At 43.8% G+C, this 21753-nt stretch overlaps 1 protein-coding gene across 24 annotated transcripts in view; it reads right to left on the bottom strand.

Annotated features, from left to right (window-relative positions):
* Positions 1 to 2043, bottom strand: part of CLASP2 (cytoplasmic linker associated protein 2) — a 146587-nt gene extending 144544 nt beyond the window's left edge. For 14 of the 24 annotated variants that reach the window (XM_037387048.1, XM_037387054.1, XM_037387055.1 and 11 more), the window contains exon 1: positions 1069 to 2042. In XM_037387048.1, the coding sequence (XP_037242945.1) occupies positions 1069 to 1263 (195 nt within the window). In that variant the 5' untranslated portion in view covers positions 1264 to 2042. Of the gene's footprint in view, positions 1 to 1068 lie in introns of all 24 variants that reach the window. The other 10 variants (XM_037387066.1, XM_037387067.1, XM_037387074.1 and 7 more) reach the window with 2 other exon arrangements.
* Positions 2044 to 21753: the final 19710 nt, after the last annotated feature.

Here is a 21753-nt window from a genome sequence, read left to right as displayed (position 1 = left end):
AATTAAGAAACCCCTGCATTCCACGAACATACTGCCCTTACAAGTTACTCCTACCTGCCTCCTGAGTCTAAGCAAATAGAAAAAAAAAATACAATAACCTCGCTACACGAAGTTGAAGGGCCCATAGTGCAAGTCAGTGGCGTTACAAGGCCGGAGGGCGAGGGACGGGCGACGGACGGGCGGGCCCGGCGGGCAGCGGCCCCGCGGCAGCGGCGCAACACCGCCCCCTGCCGGCGGCGGCGCCCGACACAGCCACGCACCCAGGCGGGGGAGGGAAAAAAAGATATAAAAAAATCGCTAATGCGAATACGATTGTCCTTGGTAATAAACTCCGTTGTCAATCGCGTTATCGGGTGAGAAACGTCAGAAAAATATATAAATACTACAAGAGACGTGGTACGGGCGTAATCACCGGTTTCCGTGTAGCTCAGTCTAAAAGTCAGCAAAAAAAAGTGAAACGTGAGTCATCATTGGGCTGCTGTAAATTTACTATGTAACTTCCCACGCACAGGGAAGTCACCTAAAGACGATATAAACAACTTCAAACTTACAATGGAAACCCCAAGAAGCAAATTATGCATTAAATGGTATAAGACGCAGGCAGTGTAATACAAACCCGGTGAAACAGCACTCTTCACGGCCTACAGAAAATAATGGCAATCTCATGAAACATTACACCCAAGTGCAGGGACCATGGGAGTGGTAGCGCAAAAAAAAAAAAAAAGAAAAGAAAAAAGAGAAAATCACCACTATCTTGTTTCAGAGTAAGAAACACAATCCGAGTATGTAAAATAGCTGTGTGGTTTGGTGGGGTTTTTTGCATGTTATGTGCAAAAACGTTTAAATAACCACAAAAGCAAAAGCAAAAAACCAATTACTGCTTCTTTTAGGGCAAAGGACTAGAAACCAAGTTTTAACCAAACCTCCCAAAATTTCTGCATTTCCCTCAGGGGGGTGGGGGGATACAAGCTGTCATAAATGCAGTTTTATTTCTGCTCCTATTTAATTTAAAAGCAAACCGTGATGAATCATGGTGTCCCTGTGCTGAGCCTCGCCGCCCAGCCCTACCTTGAAATTGCTGGAGTTGACCCACGCTGTTAGCTCGTCGATCACTTTGTCAAGGCGCTGCTGGTCCTGCTCCAGGTCGGGGGACCTGGCCGGGTCGCTCAGGTATTCCAGCAGCTCCTGGCCGACCTGCAGCCTGCGGCCCACGTCCTTCTGCTGCACCTGGTCGCAGAAATAATCCATCCCGGCAAGCTCCATCCTCGGCCGATGCGGAAAAGTTTTTTCGGAGCCGAGCCGAGCCGAGCGGCCTCAGGGCGGGGAGCGCGGCCCGGGCAGGGCGGGCGGCAGCGGCTGGCAGACGCCCGGCGAGGCGGCGGTCCCCGGCAGGGCCGCTGCCCTCATGGAGCCGCTCCTCGCCTCCTCCGCCCCGGCCCCGCGCCCGGCGCCTCCATGCGCGCAGGCCGCCGCCAGGGGCAGGGGCCGCCGCCGGCCTCCTCCGCGCACCGCCCGCAAGGTGAGCCCCGCGCAGGGAGAGGAGCCGGGCCGCTCGCAGGCGACGGCGGGAGGCGCCTCCTCGGGCCGGGGCTTTCCGGGCGCCTCCGCGCCGCCCTAGGGGAGCCCGGGCAGGCTCCGCGCCGCCGCGCCTCCTCCCCCGCCGGGGAAGGGGAATGAAAGCGAACACAAGCGCTACAGCGGGGCGCGGGGGACCCGCAGGCACCGCCGCGGGCTAATGGGGTCCCCGCGGGAGCAGCCGCCGCCTCTCACTCTCCCCTCCGGCTCGCAGGCGCCCAGGAGCAGTCCCCGGGCGACCCCTCACCGCCCGCAGCACCGGCCCGTCCTCCGGGGGACGCGGCAGCGGCCAGGCCGGGGCGGACCTCTCATGCTCCCGACGCCGCGGCCTCCGGCCCCTCCTGCCCGCCCGTGGGGCGGCTGCGAAACTTCGGCCCGGCGGGACCCGGCGCAGCCCGGCTCCCCCTGCCGCGCCGGACCGGGCGAGACGCCCCGCACCCGCTCGCTTCGCTCCGCGCCTTCCCGCGCCCGCCCGCCCCGCGGCGCCGCCGCCTCCGTCCCGTGGAAGTTGCGTCCTCGCGCCGCGGGCCGCCCCGACCGGCGCCAGCGAGACTGGGCGTGGCGCGCGACCGCCCGGCCCCGCCCCCCCCGCCCCTACCAGCGCCGAGCGCGCGCCCAGGCGGCCCGCCCCTCGCTGCAGCGGGAGAGCCAGCGGGCGGCGCGCGCTCACGCCGGCGCGCCGCGCGGCCTCGTGCGGGCCGTGCCTTGCGCATGCGCTCTCCGCCCGGGGGGGAGAGCGCTGAGGCGGAGGGGGGTGCTGCGGGGAGCTGGGGCTGGAGCTGCGGTCGGGGCCGGGGTCGGACAGGCCCCCCCCCCCCCAACCCGGTGGCGGCCCGACGGGAGCGCGGGCTCGCAGCGGTGGCACTGAGGTGGCTGCCCTGCAGTTGGGGGCTGCCCCAGCCCGAGGCGGGCGGCCCGGGCCGCTGGGCTGAGGGGAAGCGGGCGAGGAGCCGCTGCGGCGCCGGGCCCTGCCGTGCCATCCCTGCCACACGCGGGGTGGGGGTGGCCGCCGGGTGGCTGCTGCCTGCCTGCCGCTCTTTACAGCGGCGGAGCGGCGAGGGGGGCAGGCGCTGCGGGACGGTGACAGTCGGTGCCCCGCTGCGGAGCGGGGAGCGAAGCCGCCGCCTTTCCAGCGCGGCCCCGATGTGAAGCGGTGCCTGCAGCCGCCCGCGGGCCGCCTGCCCGGCTACAGGGCGGAGAGACCCCGGGCAGCCAGCCCGGTACGCGGCTAACTGCGGCACCGCTAACGTGCGGGCTCCCCCGGAGCTGCTCACATTTAAAACAGAGGCCCTTCAGTGCAGGGGCCGTGACTTTGAGGTGGTGTTTCAGGGACACTTTAGGCAGGTCCAAATCCCCATGAAGTTAGAAGGGGGCACGGCCGCCCTGCCCTGCTCCCTTGCTGCTCCTTGCCCTGGCAGCTCGTCCGTGTGGCCTCCCGGGCCTCTGGAAGTGCCGCTGTGGTTCTCACACGCAGGGAAAGGGAAGGAGAGGAGGCCGCTTTCCCCTCCTCGCACCCAGCCTGGTCCCCTGCGCCGGGTCTTGCTCCCGCTGACCTTTTTGGGTTGATTTAATGGGCTAAATGACAGAGTTGGTATGGGAGAGTTGGGCTGGCTCATAGGTCCTCAGAGCCAAAGCGTGGGGCTGGGGAGATGGCAAGTGTGACGTCCCCTGCCAATGGCAGTGTCCTGTAGTCGCTCTGATACTGGGAGGATTCACCTTATGCTGAACCCCAAGCTGCTGTTGACACAGGTGGTCCTTTCCTTCCCCTGCTGTCACCGCTTCTTACACCAGAGCTGATGTTTATTTGACTTTATGTAAACAATTCCAGCAGATAATTTCTTTATTTTTTTCACCCCAGAATTAGCTTTTTGCTGATTCAGGTTCCTAAATCACCTCACTCTGGGATTAAGCAAGTACCAAGCTGGAGAAGGGAAAGTAAGAATGGACAGCCAGAAGCTAGAGGGATGGAGACCTCTTTCAATGATAGCCATTGTGTCGTGAAAGCTCGGCTTAGTTTCAAGACAGCACAGTCTGTCTGTCTAGCCTCATAAGCCCTAACACTGGGCAAGGGTGAGTCCGCAGGACAGTGAGGTACTGCCTTTGGTTGCAGTATTTAGACAGGTATAAACTGAGTGAGGAGCCACGCCTGCAACTTGTAGTTTCACAGCAGTGTAAACCAAACTAAATTGGTGCTACAGTGGTCCTACTTTCCTGCTTCTCACAGATTCTACTTTCAGGAATTCTGGACTTCCTTTCTGCCCTATGCACTGACATTTGTGTGACCTTGCAGAGGGCTAGTTCAGGGAATCGATCTGGCAAAAAAAAAGAGATCTCTGTCCACAGGCACAGCAGAAGGCAAGACCACAAGCAGCCTTTTGTTGATTTTGGTGTGATGTGGCAAATTCAGGATCCCGTGCTTGATTGCTTCCTAGGCATTACAATAATGAAGATGGTTAAAAAAATTATAGATGCCTTTAAAACAGAAATGTTATGTATTGTACTTTGAGCTTATTACTATTTTACAAAAAGATTATGAACTGCTCGTGTTTTCACAATGGATTCCCCTGTGCATATATAAGGAACCATAATTTCGGATAGTTCTTGTCCTGTGCGTGCAGTGCCATTTATGAAGATAGGTTGTGAAAACTTGGTATGGAATTACTAATTGCTTTTATTGCAAATGGAACTCAAGAAACTGCTGAAATGGAAAAATAAATATCAGAAAAATAAAACTGCACTGTTATATTTTTGCAGTGCACTAGAGTCTTATTCACTGGTGTTTGAAGTTTAAAAAGTAAATTTCTTGCTGTGGAAGTTTTAAAGTTAACTGTTTATCTGATAAGATTTGCTAAATAGAAAAGTACTGAGAAGATGGTACTGGACTCTTTGGAGTATCAAAAACTAAACAGTTTCAGTCCACCAAAATTTCTGAAAAAAACCCAAGTAATTTAATATTCGCCTTTCATTGTAGTCTAAGTTAATGCTAATCTCTTCAGACAGAAAATCCTAAGCAAAAAGAGGAGCTAAAGCTCACAGCAATAGCTTTTCTAAATTTCTTTTGATTGAAAGCAAATATACTGGTTAGGTAATCTAATTGCTGTGAATAGTATTTAAGGTAGGAGAAGGGTAAAGTATAATAAGATACACACTTGAAATGTTGAAACTATTTTGTCAACCCAAAGACGACATCACAAAGCTATGCTAAAGGGCAAAAAGCCATGCTGGGATATGTGGCTTTCCCTCCCCCCCACCCCCCCCACCCCCCATTTCATGTAGTAAGTGTTTTCTTAGAAAATGCAGGAGGAAATAATTGGAGAAAATCAGACTCGTGTATTTCATCCTGTTACTACCTGCCATAACTAGTGCCTTTATACTGCCTGGACATTGATATAACACTAGAAAATAGGAATTCTGGTAAGATCAAGACAATTTCCTTTGAAATATTGGCATTGAAAAGAATTATCTTTTTGTGTGTGTGTGTGTGTGTGTGATCAATAGATGTTGGTTGATTTCTTTTCCTCTGCAAACAAATGGAATTTTGATTTGGTAAATAGAGTTCTGGATACTAATTTCTGGGGGGGGTTTAGCGAGGCAGGACTAGCACTTTAACAATGAATCTAGAGCAGTCTCTTAGCTTGGACAAAGGGCACGGTTTTGTTGTTAGATGTTCTCACAAAGTCCTAGTGGACTTTATACCTAGGGATGTGGGCTAGGCTCCAAAAAGAAGGCATTTTCATTCAAGCCAAAGATCTTTTAAAGCCTCTTATTCTCAGTTAAGGAGATTGCTTCCGTTGGAATGCAATCTTCTTTTTGATATGCAAGCATGTGAGCCTAAATCCACTACTCTTGTGTATTTGTACAGTGCATAATGTTTTGTAGAACAATTAAGCCCCATAATTGAATGCGGAATCAAAATTTCCTTCAGTCTTCTCAATATGACTTGCTAGTAACAAGAGCAATTACAGCAGGAGCTGAGGTAAACGACACTAATCCAGTGAAGCACATTTCCAACCTGAATTGCACACCAAACCTGTTTCTACGCCCCCATCCCATACAAGTGTGCTGCACAATTACCGCATGTAACGTCCTGTTTTGAAAAAGGCGAGAATTGTGCAGAGAAACAGTCTGGGGAGGGAGAATGCCATGCTCTTCATTCCTCTGGCTGATAAGAAAGTGCCTACTGTGTTTCAGGCCCTGTTTCAACCCTCTTTCCTTTCCTAGCAGTAGCTTTAACAGGCTAAGACATCATGCAACCATTTATCGATCTTCTGTAGCGGGCCTGTCATTCCAGCAGAAAAGCTGCATCCACAGACTGGACTTCCCCTTCTGAAAAATCCTTCCTACACAGAAGATGTAATCCCATCACTGAAAGACCCATAAAAATCCCTTTAAAACCCTTTGGTTTAAAGGTCTCTATCACAAATAGTAAGCACAGACCATAATAATAAAACCAGTAAATGTAAACATGAGTCATTCAGAAATTTCCCATAAATTACACTTGATGTAGCCTAAGTTGACACTGAAGAAATCTATGAGAAAGTTGTCCTTACATTCCTGTCGGATTCCTCAGCAGCCGGGACGGCACTTCTGCATCATGTTCCACTCTGGATGCCTTGAAGCAGATGTCCAGATTGTGCCTTGGATGTGGTGTCCTTCAGTCATATACCACCTCCTTTTAATGTATTCTTGAATAACCATAGGCTTTTATTTGTTTATAGGATGGAGATCGGTACATTGAGGTTTTTCTTAATACTGTCAGGATGTAAAGTACTGTCGTATTGTGCTATTTTAAGCAGAAATGTGGCAATTTTTTTTTGTTATCCATGTTGTATAAGTATTTATTTTACATCTTTTCTTACATTAATAGTAAAAGGGTGATGTGTAACTTTTCAAACTGAATTTATCACTGTTGGTAACTTAAGAATCATTTTAATTCCTCCCACTCAGATTGATATCAGAATAATGAAGTAATAAATATCTTCTGAATATAAATCAGTTAATTCATGAAAGAAAGTTCTTCTGATGATGTTGCAATACATGTACCAAGCTAGCTGAAGTATTGCCCATTTTCCTCACAAGGCCTTAAAGATTAAATTAGATGTAACTATATTAAAAATTTACTTGGTGAACTCTGCTACCTATTGGCTTGTGCCATGGATGTTCTTGAAATTGCATTTTTAGTACAGATTGATTTCATATGCTTACTTATAAAACAGAAGCTGAAACTAATAGTCCGATATTTTTCTTGTACATACTAAATCAATTTGATTACAGAAATGGGGAGTGAGGAGGGATCAGACCGATGCCTGATTATTGGATTACTCCAAGGCATTAATTTGTTCTTTATTGTCAAATATGTTTTAACATGTAGATACGGCAATTAAATAATTTGTCATGATAAATATTTTAGGATTAATTTGTTACTTTTCTTGATACGTCTGATACAGAGAAGAAAGAACACGTGAAAAACTGCGAGTAATGAAAAGTAGTAATAACAGATCAGGAAAGTAGTGTCAGAATTAACATGAAAGTGGCCTCTTCTCTTTTATCATGTTAGTCCATCATGTCTTCTGTAATTACTCAAAGCACTGCTATATGACTTAGTATCCTTTATGTCATTTTTGAACAGTAGCAGAGGTGTTTGTAGTGGCAGAAGTATTTTAACAGTGGTTTGTCAAGCAAGTGATTGCATCTGTTTTGTGCAGGAGGTTAGTTTGCTAGACCATGATCAATTGTACTGTTCCATCTTTAAATTTATGCAGTGGAATATGATATGCCAGTGTTCTGTGTAAAACCTTTGTATAATGTTGCTGCATAATAATTTTGTGTCATGTTGGAAAAATTCTGGGATGAAATAGCTTGACATAGTAGTCCATCAACACAAGATTTTCTAAATTGTTAAGAAGTGAATTAAACTTTTTAGTTAAAATACCTGTGAGAACTATTCCAATATAGATTCAGTTACCTTTGCATTATCAGGCTGTTTGTAACAGCAGTAGGAAAGAACTAGAAAAAGATCCAAAATACTTGATTCATCTGACCTGAAAAGTAGAAACTAGCGAGCACACAGTGTACTGCACAGCAGTATCAAGGGACGTGTAGCTGAGTGTATTTTGGCTTTGGGCTGGCAAAATCTCTGTTCTTGCAAAACAAGTAATGGCATTTTCATTATCTGGGTGACACTTGCATGACAGTGAATGCACTGAAGTATGTGGAAAAACCATGCGGAATGGTATCCTTCTCGTTACACAGGAACAACTTTCCTCACCAGTCAGTGTGTTGATACACATCCTAGTAACACCGGGGAAGTGGCAGACTCTGCCCACATTTACCCACAGCAACCCACTTCTCACTGCACACCAGTTAGGAGGGAAGGGGAAAAGCATGAAACATGTATGAGCTGATCTGTTGGTCTGTGGTTTGGCTTGCTTTTTTTTTTGTTTGGGGTTTTTTTTTCCCCTGTTAATATAAACCCTGCTATACATAGGCCTAGATTCAGCAGTCGTTTATTACTTGAGTAACTCCTACATTACCAATATAGATCCAGAAAGGTTTTCTCAGGGAAGAAGGAGCTGCAGGCTTCTTCCCTAAAAAGAGAGAAAGTTATCTTTACATACATATACAGCTTAATGCATACGGAGAATTACAGGCATATCGTTTAAAATGCTTTTTTTTCCTAAATAATTTTATGCATATACAATTGGGGTTTAAGCTGACTGAAGTTGTTGGCTGTTGCCTAATTTTGACATGCCTTTCCTTTGCAATTTGGAAAAAAAACCCTAACCAACCAACCAAACTTGTCCGGCTGCTTGAGAGCTCCCTCTCGTGGAAAACTCTCCCGGAAGGTCTGCGCACGTACTCCAGCCCAGAGGCACGTAGTTGAAACTTTACCTACCCTATCTATTCCTGATAACGCTTGTGCAGCAAAAGAAAGAAGCCGAGCTAGCAGTTGTTGCAGATCATATTTTTTGCTTGGCTGCCCACCCCTTCTCACACAGAAACCTGCTGGTTTGGTATAGACTCAAATACTGGTTGTTATTTGGGGGGAATTTCTGTAAATGAGTATGCATATGAAAAAAATGTAGGTGTTCTTTGTTCTAGGAAAAAAAGAGCCCCAAGTCGTGGATGGTTTTATTTTTTACCCCGAAAAGAATAAATGATTGTCCTCGTCTAGAATAGTTTAGAATCTCTTGTACCTGGGTTGGTGCTGCTGAACGTGCAGTTTAAAGCAGACTGTACTTACTGCAGCCATCAGCAGCTTTGACCAAATACCCACTATTACAGGTCTGTGCTGAACAGGGATGTGCTTTTAAAAAATTGCCTTGCAGTTCAGAACTGTTGCCCACTCCATGCAGGAGAAGTACCAAGGGTCTGGAAAAAGAGCTTCAGACATTCTCCGCCCCCCCCCCCCCCCCCCCCCCCGACTTGACCTCCTGATCGTCACCTGGGAAAAGATGTGCATCTGCAGCATCAGAGACTAAAGCAGCGGCCACAAATCCTGCAAACCTCTTGTGCAACGTGGTGGAGTCACTGCAATAGCTCTTTGTGTCTCCTGTGAGGGAGGCTGAGTCGCGCTTTTTGGTACCTCTGCACCAGCCAATACAAGGGAGTGTGAAGGCTGCTTCTAAGAATACAGAGGGTGTACCAATTCTCCCCATTTTCCTGCGGTTAAAGTGATGGCCTGTGCAGATCTTCCATGCTAGATGGAATTATATCCTTTTAGAATGAAAACTGAAATGAGATAATAGCCATAAATACAGCTGTGAAAACAACAGCGCTGTAAGTCAAGTAAAATAGTGGGAGAAGTAAGGTAGATGGTGGGGGAAGACAGTAAGTTTGGGTTTGTGTATGTGTATCTAGTGGGTTCTGAGGCAGACTGTTTAAATTAAATGTATTTGAATTGATAGTGTTTTAATGGTCAACAGATAGCTTGCTCTGTCAGGAAAATAAACATTTAGTCATATATAGTTAGCTAACTGGGAAGCGAGTAACAAAACCACATGAATCCAAGCAACTCAAATTCAGGCAATTTTTGAAAACTAAGGTTGGGTTCAGATCCTGTGACTTTGACCAGTACCAGGGACTTGGCTTGCTATTTTGCTTTTTTTCCTTTGCAGGAAGAGGTTGAGGTACTGATGTGATGTGTACTGATGGAATCTTTGAAAGAAAGCATGTGGAAGTAATAATTAATTGAAGTAATAAAAATGAGTGAAAGTTTATTGTAATTAAAATGTAATATAATTAAACTTAAATGATAAATTGTTATATAAACATCTATGAACAAATTTAATTTAAAAAACCAAAAAATGTTTCAAAGAATTATCCAGAACAACTTCTAACTGCTCTGTGATATTCACTGAACCCATGTAGAACTTCAGATTACTTCCCAACAAATTCTGTAGTTATTAATTTATTTGATGTTTGCCTTTTGACACATCTATGTAAGGAATTTGATATTCGTTTACCCTAATCCATAAAGTTGCAGTTAGGACTTTCATAAAACAACATTTAGATGCCAATTTAGCAGTATTTTAATAATAATTAAAAAAAAATAAAGGTATTACACCATTTCTATATTCTAGAATGGAAATGGTTACAGAACTGAATGTACAGATTTGGTACACAGGCACTTTGAACTGACAAAATTTCTTCGAGTGAAATTATGAATAGGGGTTTTGTTCCCCGTTTGGAGTCTCCACCTTCCCACTGAGACAGCTCACTTACCCACAGTGCAGGTCTAGGGGGCTCTTTCACTATAGACAAATCAAGAAACATATGTCCTAGTATAGGCAGCAATATAACTTTTTTCCTACAATCCCAAGTAGTATCATGCAAATTTGTGGCAGCAGAAGTGGACTCTCTTTAATCTGCTTTTAACTGGGTAGCCATAGCGTCTGTGATGCCTGTCATGAATTCCCCTTTTTTTTTTTTTTAATGTGTATGACTCACAGCAGAGGCATTCTTGTATTTGTTGCCAGCATTTAAAGACAAGGACCAGCCTATTTAGAAGTAAATTCCTATTGAAATAAAAATTTCTGTGTGCGGGTATTTCTGCATGCAAATGTATCCTGTGCTGTGGATTTTCCAGAACATACACCTGGTGTGTGAGGAAGCATGTCAGTGCTCAAAGCAAGGACAGCCGCAAAGCCCTGCCCCCGGCATGGTACCTGCATGTCTAAACCTCCCCCTACATTCACGCTAATGGATGTCACACCAGGCATGCCTAGGAAATCGAGAAGGTATGGAAGTGAGTGACTAGCTAAACGTCATCTATAACCAGACTTCTCGTTCGTTCAGTTTAGATACCTGCTTATGTTACACGTGTTGGCTGATTTTAAACTAGTTTAAATGCCAGTCTATAACCTGACCCTTTTGGAAGGAAAAGACTGTGCAACCGCAGCTAAAATAATATCAGTTTAGTGACGAGTAGCTTGTTTTGTTTAATAAAACATCATTCTTGGGTCTCAGCAATGTAACTTTTATTCAAGGATCCTGATATCCAGCAGATGTTCTTCTAGGTTCACATCGGATCCTGTGACTTGCACAGGGATCCCTGCGGCGAGGAGCGGGATGCTCCACAGCGTGGGCAAACCACAGCCGAGGCTGGCAACAAGACAGGCCAGGGCAGGGGTCCCACTGTGCCCCACGCCACAGCAGGGTGAGCAGAGCGGTCCCCTGGCAGTGCCCGGCGTCTGCCAGACAGGGCTGCGGCCACAGGGCAGGTCCCAGGCCAAGCCAGGTGCCTGACTCAGGAGGTACATCACTTGGGCGCGGGCACAGCCGCAAACAGGCAGGGGCCCAGGGCAAGAGCTGGAGCTTGAATGCAGCTCCCCCGTGAAGCGGAGAGGCTCCAGCAGGGCTTCGCACAGCTCTTCCTCACCCTCCAGCTTTTGGCAGACATCTGATCCAGGGTTACACAGCCACGCCACGTCAGTGCGGGCCTCCAGCACAGGCAGGCAGACCTCTGCTGGGGGACTGCATCCAGGGTCCTTGTACTGTGGATTTAATGGTGTATTTGTGGTCTCTGATTTGTTGGTTGCAATTAAAATAAACTAGTTTCTTACCTCCGTTTCTTACCTTCTCTCATTCTCTGAAAGGTAAAAATACATGTTTCTTTATACGTATGAGAACGGCAGTGTTCTTTTGTCTTGAATGCTTTAAATGTCTGGTACTGAATGTAAGAGAACTTGTATCCCACTTCTCACTAAGCTACTTGGTAAAGGAGGAGCAAGAGCAGTAGAACCAGTCCATCTGAACTACAGATTTAAATTTGAGATGGACCTGAATGACAACATTTAAAATTTCAACACAGAGTTTGATTTTCCACCCACAGTTCACTTTTATTTATATCTGTGGTTTTGCTGTGGACCATTACAAGTCTAAGGACTTGTTTCAAAACTTCAGCTGTAGACTTGGGCTGAGATTCAGAAATCCAGAAAATCCTGTTATGATGAAGCTTAGTGTGAGCCCTTACCTAAGCACAACTTCCCTGGAGTGCAGTGAGTGTTGCTTAAGTATGAACTTCCAAAATATGCCCAAAAATAGGAATGAAGCACGTCTTGGCAATGGCTACAATTCCTCAAATTTATGAAAGCAATCCTGGGACATGATGACATTTTTAAAACTAGCATCCAGTTATATGTATTTTTGGAAAAAAAATAAATTGGGACATACTTCAACAGAGAATGAGAATGTATTATTCTCTCCATCTCATTTTTCTGAAATACGTATGATGATGGGAAAGTGCTTCCTCATCATCCATTTTATTTCTTCAAGCAAACACGTCAGTCAATCAGATTTTGCTAACCGAGAAGACTTTTAGAGCGGTTGCAACATTCCCAGCATTTTGCAGCACTACTATCTTTTCCCTGGGATCCGGGAAGTTGCACGAAGACTGTGCTCTCTAGGTTTACTGGGACAGATTAGATCAGCAACATTTTCCTTCTTTGATGCAATGTAATCGATATCTCGATGCTGCTTCAAGAAATGCTAACTTGAGCCTAGAGAACGAAGCAGATATGCTGGCTATGTCTGTGCTGCATGTGAGGTTACTCTATCCATGTTCACATTGCAGACTGCAGGGTGCTTCCAGGCTATTACTGGGATGTCCATACATAGGGATTCACTATAGTTTGTCAGAAAAAGAAATCAGACCTTTTTGCTTTGAAAGCATTTTTGAGTACATATTTGTGCAACCTTATGTGGTTTAAAGATGCAGGTTTGTGCAAACCAAAAGCTGCCTCCAAGGCACCATTTCAGGAAGCATGGTATTTGTATGTCATGAGACCATATTCCTGGCCAGGCGTGGAATTTTATTCAAGCAGTGTTATTCAATACAAAATACTTCTGCTGTTCTTACTAGCGTAAGTTGTAGCCAGAGTCTGTCACAGCCAGCTCCAAGGAGTCCTGCTAGGCAGTGCTTGGGGTCCCAGGGTCTGGTGTTCAGCTGGTGTTGCTGGAGGAAGGTTGCAGCTGCAGGTGAAAGCAAACGTGAAAACATAGGTACAGCTGCGGTGGCTGTGCTTGTCCGCTACCAGCAAAGGGAAGGTGAGGGCCAGCAATAGAATTCCTACCTGACACCTTCTGTGGGAGAGCAGTGGCTGGATGTTTTCAATGTTGGAGTCATGCTCTGTTTCAGTGACAAAGTGAGGGGACCATTTTTTTGGCTCAGAAAGCAGGTACCCCAAGTGTTGCCGCAATTCTAAGGCTGCAAAGGGAAGGCAAGGGCCAGCAACAGAATTCCTTTCTGGCACCTCCTTCTGTGGGAGCAGTGACTGGACGTTTTCAGTGTTGGAGTCACGCTCCGTTAGAATGAGGAATTGCTTTTTGCTTGTCATTGTCCATGCAAGGCAGACTGGCTCCAACAGTCACCAAGTGCCCAGCCTTCTGGAGCTGGGGTGTGGGGTGATGTCCTCTCTTGTGCTTTGTCGGTGTGATGGCAAAGTCCGCCTAGCAAACAAGACAGCTGGATATCCCACCTGTGTGGCAGAATATCTGAAGAAGCACATCACAGGTGAAGGTGAGTGGTGGAGGTGCAGGCTGCGGTGTGTCCCTGCGGTTGTCCTAGTAGCAGTGGATCAGCCCAGACCTCCCCACTGCACATGCCGGTGGACACGTGAGCAGGATCCTCTGCTAGCCTAACTAGGTTACTCTCTCAGTGCCTCTGAGCGCACATAAATAACTTGACAGTGGGCAGGACTTGACTCAGGCAGTGCACAGTCTAATACGGCGATGCAGCTGAGATCACAGAACCTGCACCCCAAAACACTGCTTTAAGTATACTCTGTACCTTCCATGCCAAGACTTGATCATTACATGAAAATCCATGAACACAATTATCACAAAAAGTTTTCCTGAGCCATAATTGTGACCAGTAGTCCATGTAAACAAATATTTAATCCAAACAATGTTTTCCCACAGAGGCACACCCCACCAAAAGGTAATGGAAACTGTATCTCACAGAACTGGGCAATGGCTATGTAATCATTGCTTGAATCCAGACAGTCTTTATCAGCTTTAAAATGTGCCTGTAATCTCTCTTTATAAGCATATAGATCTCAGCAGGTGTTTTGCCTGGAGGGTTGTACAGCAATGGGCCTTCTGAGAGTAATCAAGCCATAACTCAGCATATGGTTTCAGTATGAAACTCTTACTGATATTTTAAATATTTCCAGCTCTAATTAAGTTTACCTACCATTACTTATTCCTGTTTAATGTACCACCATTACAGATTAATTGCTAATTGACTTTCTTTCCATAACCACTAACTAGCCATTGGTTTTACAAGCCCTGTTTTTCTCCCACTCTGATAAAAGTCCATTATACAATATAATGTGACTTAATTTCGAATGTATTCTGGTCACTGTGTTTTATTTCATGTGTCAGTAGTCATAAAGTAGAAAGCTGATCCGGCAGCGAGGAGAAAATCCAATATTAAATTAATACATAACAGCTTTGTACAGTGTAATCTTTGACACTGAGAGATGAATTTTGTCAGCATGGTGTTTGCAGCTGGTAGCAGATTAAAGAGATAACACTACTCTCAGGAAATAAGTCAAAAGCATGGCATGAATATTATTACTTTTAGCTTTATCTTGTGGCTAAAAAAAATGAGCCCCCTACCTCTTCTATCAGTATCCCCTATTTATTTAGGCAGTGCTGAGGGTAAGGGTGGAAATGCGATTTACATGGTGATTGAAGTTTTTTCATTCTGTTCTATAAGATAGAAGGGGAAAAGTGCATATTGTTCCTTGATGGTAACAGTGTTGTGGGTTGTGCAGTATGGCATGACAGCTACCTCTGTGCTGTAATAAAGAGCTAATTGACTTGGGGCAGTGCTTCTAGAGACTTCTGCTCTGAGAAGTAGCTCTGCTGGGGCTACACCAGGAATCTCAGAACCGTGCATTAGATAAGTAACATTGTACATTTCCATCTGTCTCCATCTGTTAGCTCTTTACAATTGTATGTTGCTTCAGACAGCATTTTTTTATTTGCTTGTACAGTAATTCACGCAGTTACATTCTTCATCTGCAGCACAGTAATACTCACAAGACTAGGAAATCGAGACAATGTCGGACAGCTTAGTTCTTTCAGGTGTAATATGGAGCAGAAAGCACATGCACGAAATCTGCATTTACCTCCGTTCTGAAGTTGCCACAGGCCAGTTTGGTCCCTGGAAAAATTCCAGCTACCCTAAGAGTTGCCCTGACTTGTACCATAATTGCTGTTTCCCGTACGTCTTTTCAGCACTGTGCATGACAAGTACTAAAGAACATCTCAGCCACACCTCAGACTGCATCCATATTGGCTCACACATGGGAAGATCTTTAGCAAAAACTACCAGTCTAGTAATGTCTTCATTTTTTGGGAAGACCTCTTCTGGTACAGGTGTTCTTAGGAATGTGAAGAGAAGTAGAAGGGGAGAGACAGGGGCAAACTACTGGCCACTACACGTTAATGAATTCTACTAAATCAGAAATCCCTGGTTCTTCTCCGGGGCCTGGCATGAGAGTTCTTCTGGCAAATAACTTCTCTGCTATATTTAGGGCAGGTCTATTAATATATAATTGCTTCAATTATTGTCTAACTTACTTAACGTTTACAAAGTGTTCCTAAATCTTTGCAAAGACACTTGCATGCATCTATAGTTATTTACTATTTATGGCAAATAAAACCAGACTCCCTATGTTTCTCATTGGACATGTAAAAGCCCTAAAAATTTTGCACTCAACGTAATCAGAACCCCCTGAGCGTGACGCTTTTTCACAAGTATTCTGAATCATCACCTCAGCTCGCAATAATTGCTCACAGTCCTCCGTTCTTTAGAGCATTCCCTTTCCCATTTCCCGAAGAGTCACAATTCTTAATTCCTGTTTCCCTCCATATAATATGGCTAATATGCCATTCTCAAACACGGTTTATTATTCCATGTCAGCATATGAGAAAACAGGAGGGGAAATGAGTTGGAGCAAACGTTTTGTTTGTCAGCGATGAGATACGGTGTCAGCATGCTGTCACAGCCCAAGAGTGCAAATGACCGGGTACAACTATAGCACTTCTGAAAAAAATTTCTAGTGAGATCTTAAGTTTTCCTCTTTAATTTTTATCTTTGCTCTTAACAAATAATACATCACAAGTAAAATTTCCCATCTCTCACTGAGTGTTTTTTGGGCATGTGTTTTGATGTGCACGTATTTAGACCTTACCTGAGTTTTATACAACTGGAGATGGTTACCGTTGAATCACTGCATACATTTCTGGCCAGTAAAACAGAACATTTAAATAATTAGCATATAAACACTAGGTACATTAAATGAAAAGTCATACTGAATCATCTACATAGTAAAGAAAAAATTCTTTAGCTGCTTCATCCCTGAAAATAGGTACCTCATTAGTCACTGATAAACTGCCACGCCAAGCAGGTAATACTGGTAAGATCAAATTGGAAAAAATGACAGTCATGAGGTGGAACAAAACATGCCATGGGAAAATGAATTGACCTGCTGTGATGACTCACATCTAGCTAACGAATCCGAAGCACATTCTTTGAGCCCTGTGAAAACTGGAGGAAGCAGATGCTGGAAGCAAACACAGAGGTAGAGGAACAGAAAGGGAAACCCACAAGCCTGAGAGCAGACAGACACACGCACATCTGGTGTTACCAGAGTTACAGAAGGATGAAGGATTGTACCACTAAAGAAGCGGTTAGTCTTTGCTTTTACTTGGTGAAATTCACTTGCTGTCCTAAAGTGATTCCAAGGACAATTTAATGTCAGTTACGCCTAGTCGTTGTCAAACTCCTAGCTAAGCAGTTTGTAGGCAGTGCCAGCTGACTGCAAAAGTGACCACTGATAAGCCTGTCAATGCCTGGAAGGAGAATGGATAGCAGCTAAGCATTCATTTAAGCATAATATTCAAAGCAGGAATATACTATCTCGTGCTCCTTGAAATATCTTATTTGTGTATGTCAGCATCTCAGTATCTGAAAGGGGAGGACACAGTGTTAAGTTGCTGGGCACACTACTTCGAAAGGAACGCAACGTTACATTTTATACCAGTCAGTGTGAATGGAAAAAACATTGCATATACAAATCAGCTGAATGTCTGATTCCACAGAAGAAAACACCCATTAAGAAAATGGTTATTTTCCCCCTAAAAGTGACTCATTACAAAAATTTCAGTCTGTGTATTTGACAGTTAAGAATTTTGTGGACCTTCAGAGGGAACACCAGACAGAGGAACCTGAGAATTCATGAAGTATTAGGGATAAATTCTTGATCTTGAAGAACATAATTTGCACACTAAATTGCTTACAGTAACATTTTAAGTACTGGCATTAGTCAAGCCATGTCCAGATACTTCATGCCAGGATGAATCATTTATGACAAATAGTGCTCTGAAATCTGCCCTAATTTATATAGCTTTCGCAAAGGTGCCGACTAAAGTGCAGCCTCATAACACAAACTGGCTCATCCAGTGTCTCTCAGACTCTCTCCTTTAATGTCTGAGTCAGACTCTGTGATGTCCTGTGGATGTCCTACCACAATTAGAAGGAAAACTTGAGCCACAGTTCTCTCCTTTGATTAAAAAAAAAAAAAAATTAGAAAAAGGCACGTTTTGTAAAAATGCCATTGATCAAATCATCCTCTTCCCTTCTTTGTGCAAAAGCATGCTGGTAATCCTGGGGTTTCTTGCCTGCTTGCACCACGTACGTTCATATACAGCCAGGAGAATGATGAAATAGAAGATTAAACTACATTTTTTGCATCTTACTTTTTGCAGACTGCGCCAGTGCAAGTTTGTCTATCATTTCTCCTTTGAACATTGCAGAGTAAGCATTTCTAGGAGGAATCCTCTAGCAGCATTGTCGGCAAATGCTCTCACCATTTCTTTATTCCCAGATTTTTGTGGTTGGACCAAACTTTGCAAAAGAGCTGCCTGTACTGATGTTTGTTACATTATGTAACAGAGAAACTTTGTTCTGATTCATGATGTTTGGAATGTGTAAGATAAAAACCTTATCTTATGGACAAGTTTAACAGCAGAACATGAGGATCTTCACTGCTTTCAGAGGTGAATCCCCTACATTGTTATTAGAGGTGGCTCTTTGTAAGCCTGTCAGTATGTGTGTTAAGGAGATGTTTTGAACAGGGAAAAGTCATAAATCCCTCCCTGCATGGACCACAGAACAACCCTTATCTCAGGGTCTTCTATCTTTTGTTTGATAGTTCCATTTTTCGGTAAGGTCTCAGACTGTTGTGCATTAGGGTGTGTTGTTCCCAGAGAAGGACCACAGCTGTTCTTCCTGGACTGCGCTCCTGGGGAGTGATTCATTCAATTTCCACATTATAAGGAGAAACCTTGAATTTACAGCTTTTAAATCAGGTCCTTGCTTTCCTCCTTACATGTTTGTCATCCCCCCTGGACCTAAAATTAGGCCTTGGCCCCTGCTGTTGTCTCCTAATCCTGCTCCAGCAGTATGACTCTGCTCTGTCCAGCACGTAGTGGCAATTTTTTTTCCCTTGACTGTACGACGCTTTTACATAATATATTCCATCCACACAGTGACAACGGCAGTGTGCATAGATGGGGATACGAAGGATCAGCCCATATGAGCATGCTCCAGTGTACGCCTGGCATTTGATTCACCTTGGTTCAAACCCCCTCAACGTCACTTCACTGAGTAGGCAGAGCACTGTGCCTTGTTGCTTATCTGAATGAGCGACTAGGTAGCAAATAACCGAGCAAGGAGCGGAGAGCTGAGCTGCGCACTTTGGCAGCCAGTGCTGCAGGCACACGAGTAGAGACGCGTGCCCCCCGCCAAGGCACAGATGCTTCCCGCCTCACACAAGCCACAAGCTTGTCTCTGTTGGGGCACGTGTACGCAGCCCACAAGAAAAGGACAAAGCTGATTACTGTCTTCTCAAAAAACAAGACTGCTTTGTGCAGTAAAGGAGCTCTAGATATTTGAACCGTAACTTACTACAGGCTGTTCTCCACCTGAAATGCTGAAAATAAAACCGTTCACTGACAATAGAGAGGATTGCTTATGGTGTAAGCCTCTCACTTGCTATAAAAAGAGTCCATTGAATGAAAGAGCTGAATTTCAGCAGTGTTTTTTAGTGAAATTTGCCAAGTGAAGGTATTTCTGTTGGGATCTTATTTACCATTCTGCTTGTTCAATGTAGCAAGAAGTGATGTCTCTATCCTAGCAAGCATTATGCTCTATAATGGCTGGCTACCTAATTCCCTACTTCCATCCAGACCTATTTCAAGTGATGTAAAATGATTTCTACTTGAATATTTTATAAGGTATTTTAGGATAAGAAACACTCCAAATAGCAAATACTATTGAAATAAATGCTAAGTCCATGATGACTTATAAAGTGATCTTCATCAATTAACCAGATCTCATTTCTTTCATATCTTCACTGTAATAAACCTAGTAGTCTTCAAATTATACACAGAGTTTTCTAGTCAAGCTTTGTAATTGTAATGTAATAAACAGGAAAGGGTATTTTTCCTGCGTTTAATATACAGGTAAAACCAATATAAAATTTAATTGCGTATTGTAGAATACCAACAAAGGACAAATATTAATTTATGCTTCTTTGAAGTCTACTCTATCCTTTGGTTTAAAAGGTATTTGGATTGACTTGATGATATATTTGGACAAAATTTTTTATAAAATGTGAAATACGATGCTTTAAATAAAGAAAGCAATGTTTTAAAGTGAAAAAATTAAGCCGTTGCTTTAGGTATACCCCATATTGCAATAATTAAGAGAGTCAAAGTTACCAAGTTATCTTTCATCTATTTTGTTACTTTCCATTTTTTATATATTTGCATTATTTAGTAATACAGGATTTACGTGAAAACTTTCTGACTTTCAAATCTTAAGGGGTAGCTTAATGACCAAGCTTGTAAGAGCAATTTGTAAAATACAAAACTTCTCTCTTCTGGAATGAATAAACAATAACATACTTGAGTTTCAGTTGTTTATTACTTTAAAATTAGAAGCAGTAAAAATCCAGCATAGTTAGGGGAAGGATATCTTGCAAAACACTTGGGTTTCAAGGTCATTAATCCTTTCTTCTTTTAACTTTTAATTAAAGCTGTGATAACATTAAACACTACCCAGCTACTGTTGGGGCTTCTGAAATCCTATGACAGTTGAAGAAAATATTCATAGCAAGAATAAGTGCAGTGTAAGGCAAAATTTACTCCATTATTACAAAAAGCAGACACTTGATTTTTCATGTGCTTTTAATGCAATATGACAGGTACTTTGTTTTCCATTCCTAAGGGTAAAAATTATTTAAAACTCCCTCATTTATATATGTAAAGTAGAATTAATGATTTACCAAGTAACATCAACGGTTCACACTGAACAAAGCTAAACCAAACCTTTTCCTTCTTTCAACAAACTTTTGGAAGAAGGCTCTGAACTTTTTTCAAACTGCACACCACAAACATTGCACCAAAACATGTTGATTACAGAGTTTTCACGCCAAAATCTAAGTCAAATATTCATGCGTGACTTCGGATTTTCCAGAAACTTACACACAAGGCTGGATTCAGAGAACAGCTATGCAGCCTGCCCACGATTAAATGACAATGATATTCTCTATTACATCCACCTCTTCTTATGCATAGTTGTGCCATAACCAATAGATGGGAAAGAGGGTGTAAATCTATACCCTCACAAACACTCTCATTCAGAGTAGAGTGGCCATTTTGGGGGCTACTAGTCACCTGACTTGTATCAGTGTATCTATAGCACCGCACATTTGTGCTTTGCTCTTCATCAGGGTAATTACCTGTGTAAACATTGCCTCTTTTTAAGTAGAGAGTGTATATCTGGCAGCAGTATATGGCTGCACCCTAATACATGGTATACAGGACTATGGTAATATAGCTAAAAAGACAGCAGTTTTATTCAATGTGTTATAAACCCCCCTTTTTTTCATATTTGTATTTATACCTCTTGCACCTTCAGGTTTTGGGAAGCATTTTAATAGCCTCTCAGGTATTTCTTACGGAACTTAAAGTTGCTGCTGTTTTCTATAAACTGTTCCACTTTGTAAATCTTCTAGAACCACAGTGATATGAATAGTATAAGCAGTAAAAATAATAACATTTAAAAGATCTTACAAATATTTTTGAGTGGGGGACAGTTTTACCACAGATTTTTAATAGCCTATATGAAAACATGTTAGCAAATGCTTTTAGTGCTTATTATGAAGACCCACTACTACCAACCACAATGTGGGACAGCGAGGAGGTGTTTCTCCCTGCTTATGCAGTGTATTTCAGTAAGAAGCACAGGCACTATCATAATGTGATCAGTAATACAGCATATTTCTGAAGCCTGCTGAGACTTGAGAGAAATTCTAGGCCACACTCTAATTGGCCTAATAGCTAATATTCTTGTAACATTTTTACAGAAAATATTGGTGGTTGGATTCCCTGTTTGCTCTGCTGTCATCCATCTACAATGCAGCAGGTAAAATTATTTACCTAGGTCAACAATTTCCAGGCTTTGCATAACCTCTCTCTCTTTCTTAACTCATTTAAGTTTGTATATTTTCACCTCTACTCTTATGCCCACTTCTGCTCCTGCTTGCCATTTATTTAATCTACAAGGTTCTTTTCTCGGCCACTAGCTATGCATGTGAT

Source organism: Falco rusticolus, chromosome 4, assembly GCF_015220075.1.
Source record: "Falco rusticolus isolate bFalRus1 chromosome 4, bFalRus1.pri, whole genome shotgun sequence".
Classification (NCBI taxonomy): domain Eukaryota; kingdom Metazoa; phylum Chordata; class Aves; order Falconiformes; family Falconidae; genus Falco; species Falco rusticolus.
This window is presented reverse-complemented; position numbering and strand designations above follow the sequence as displayed.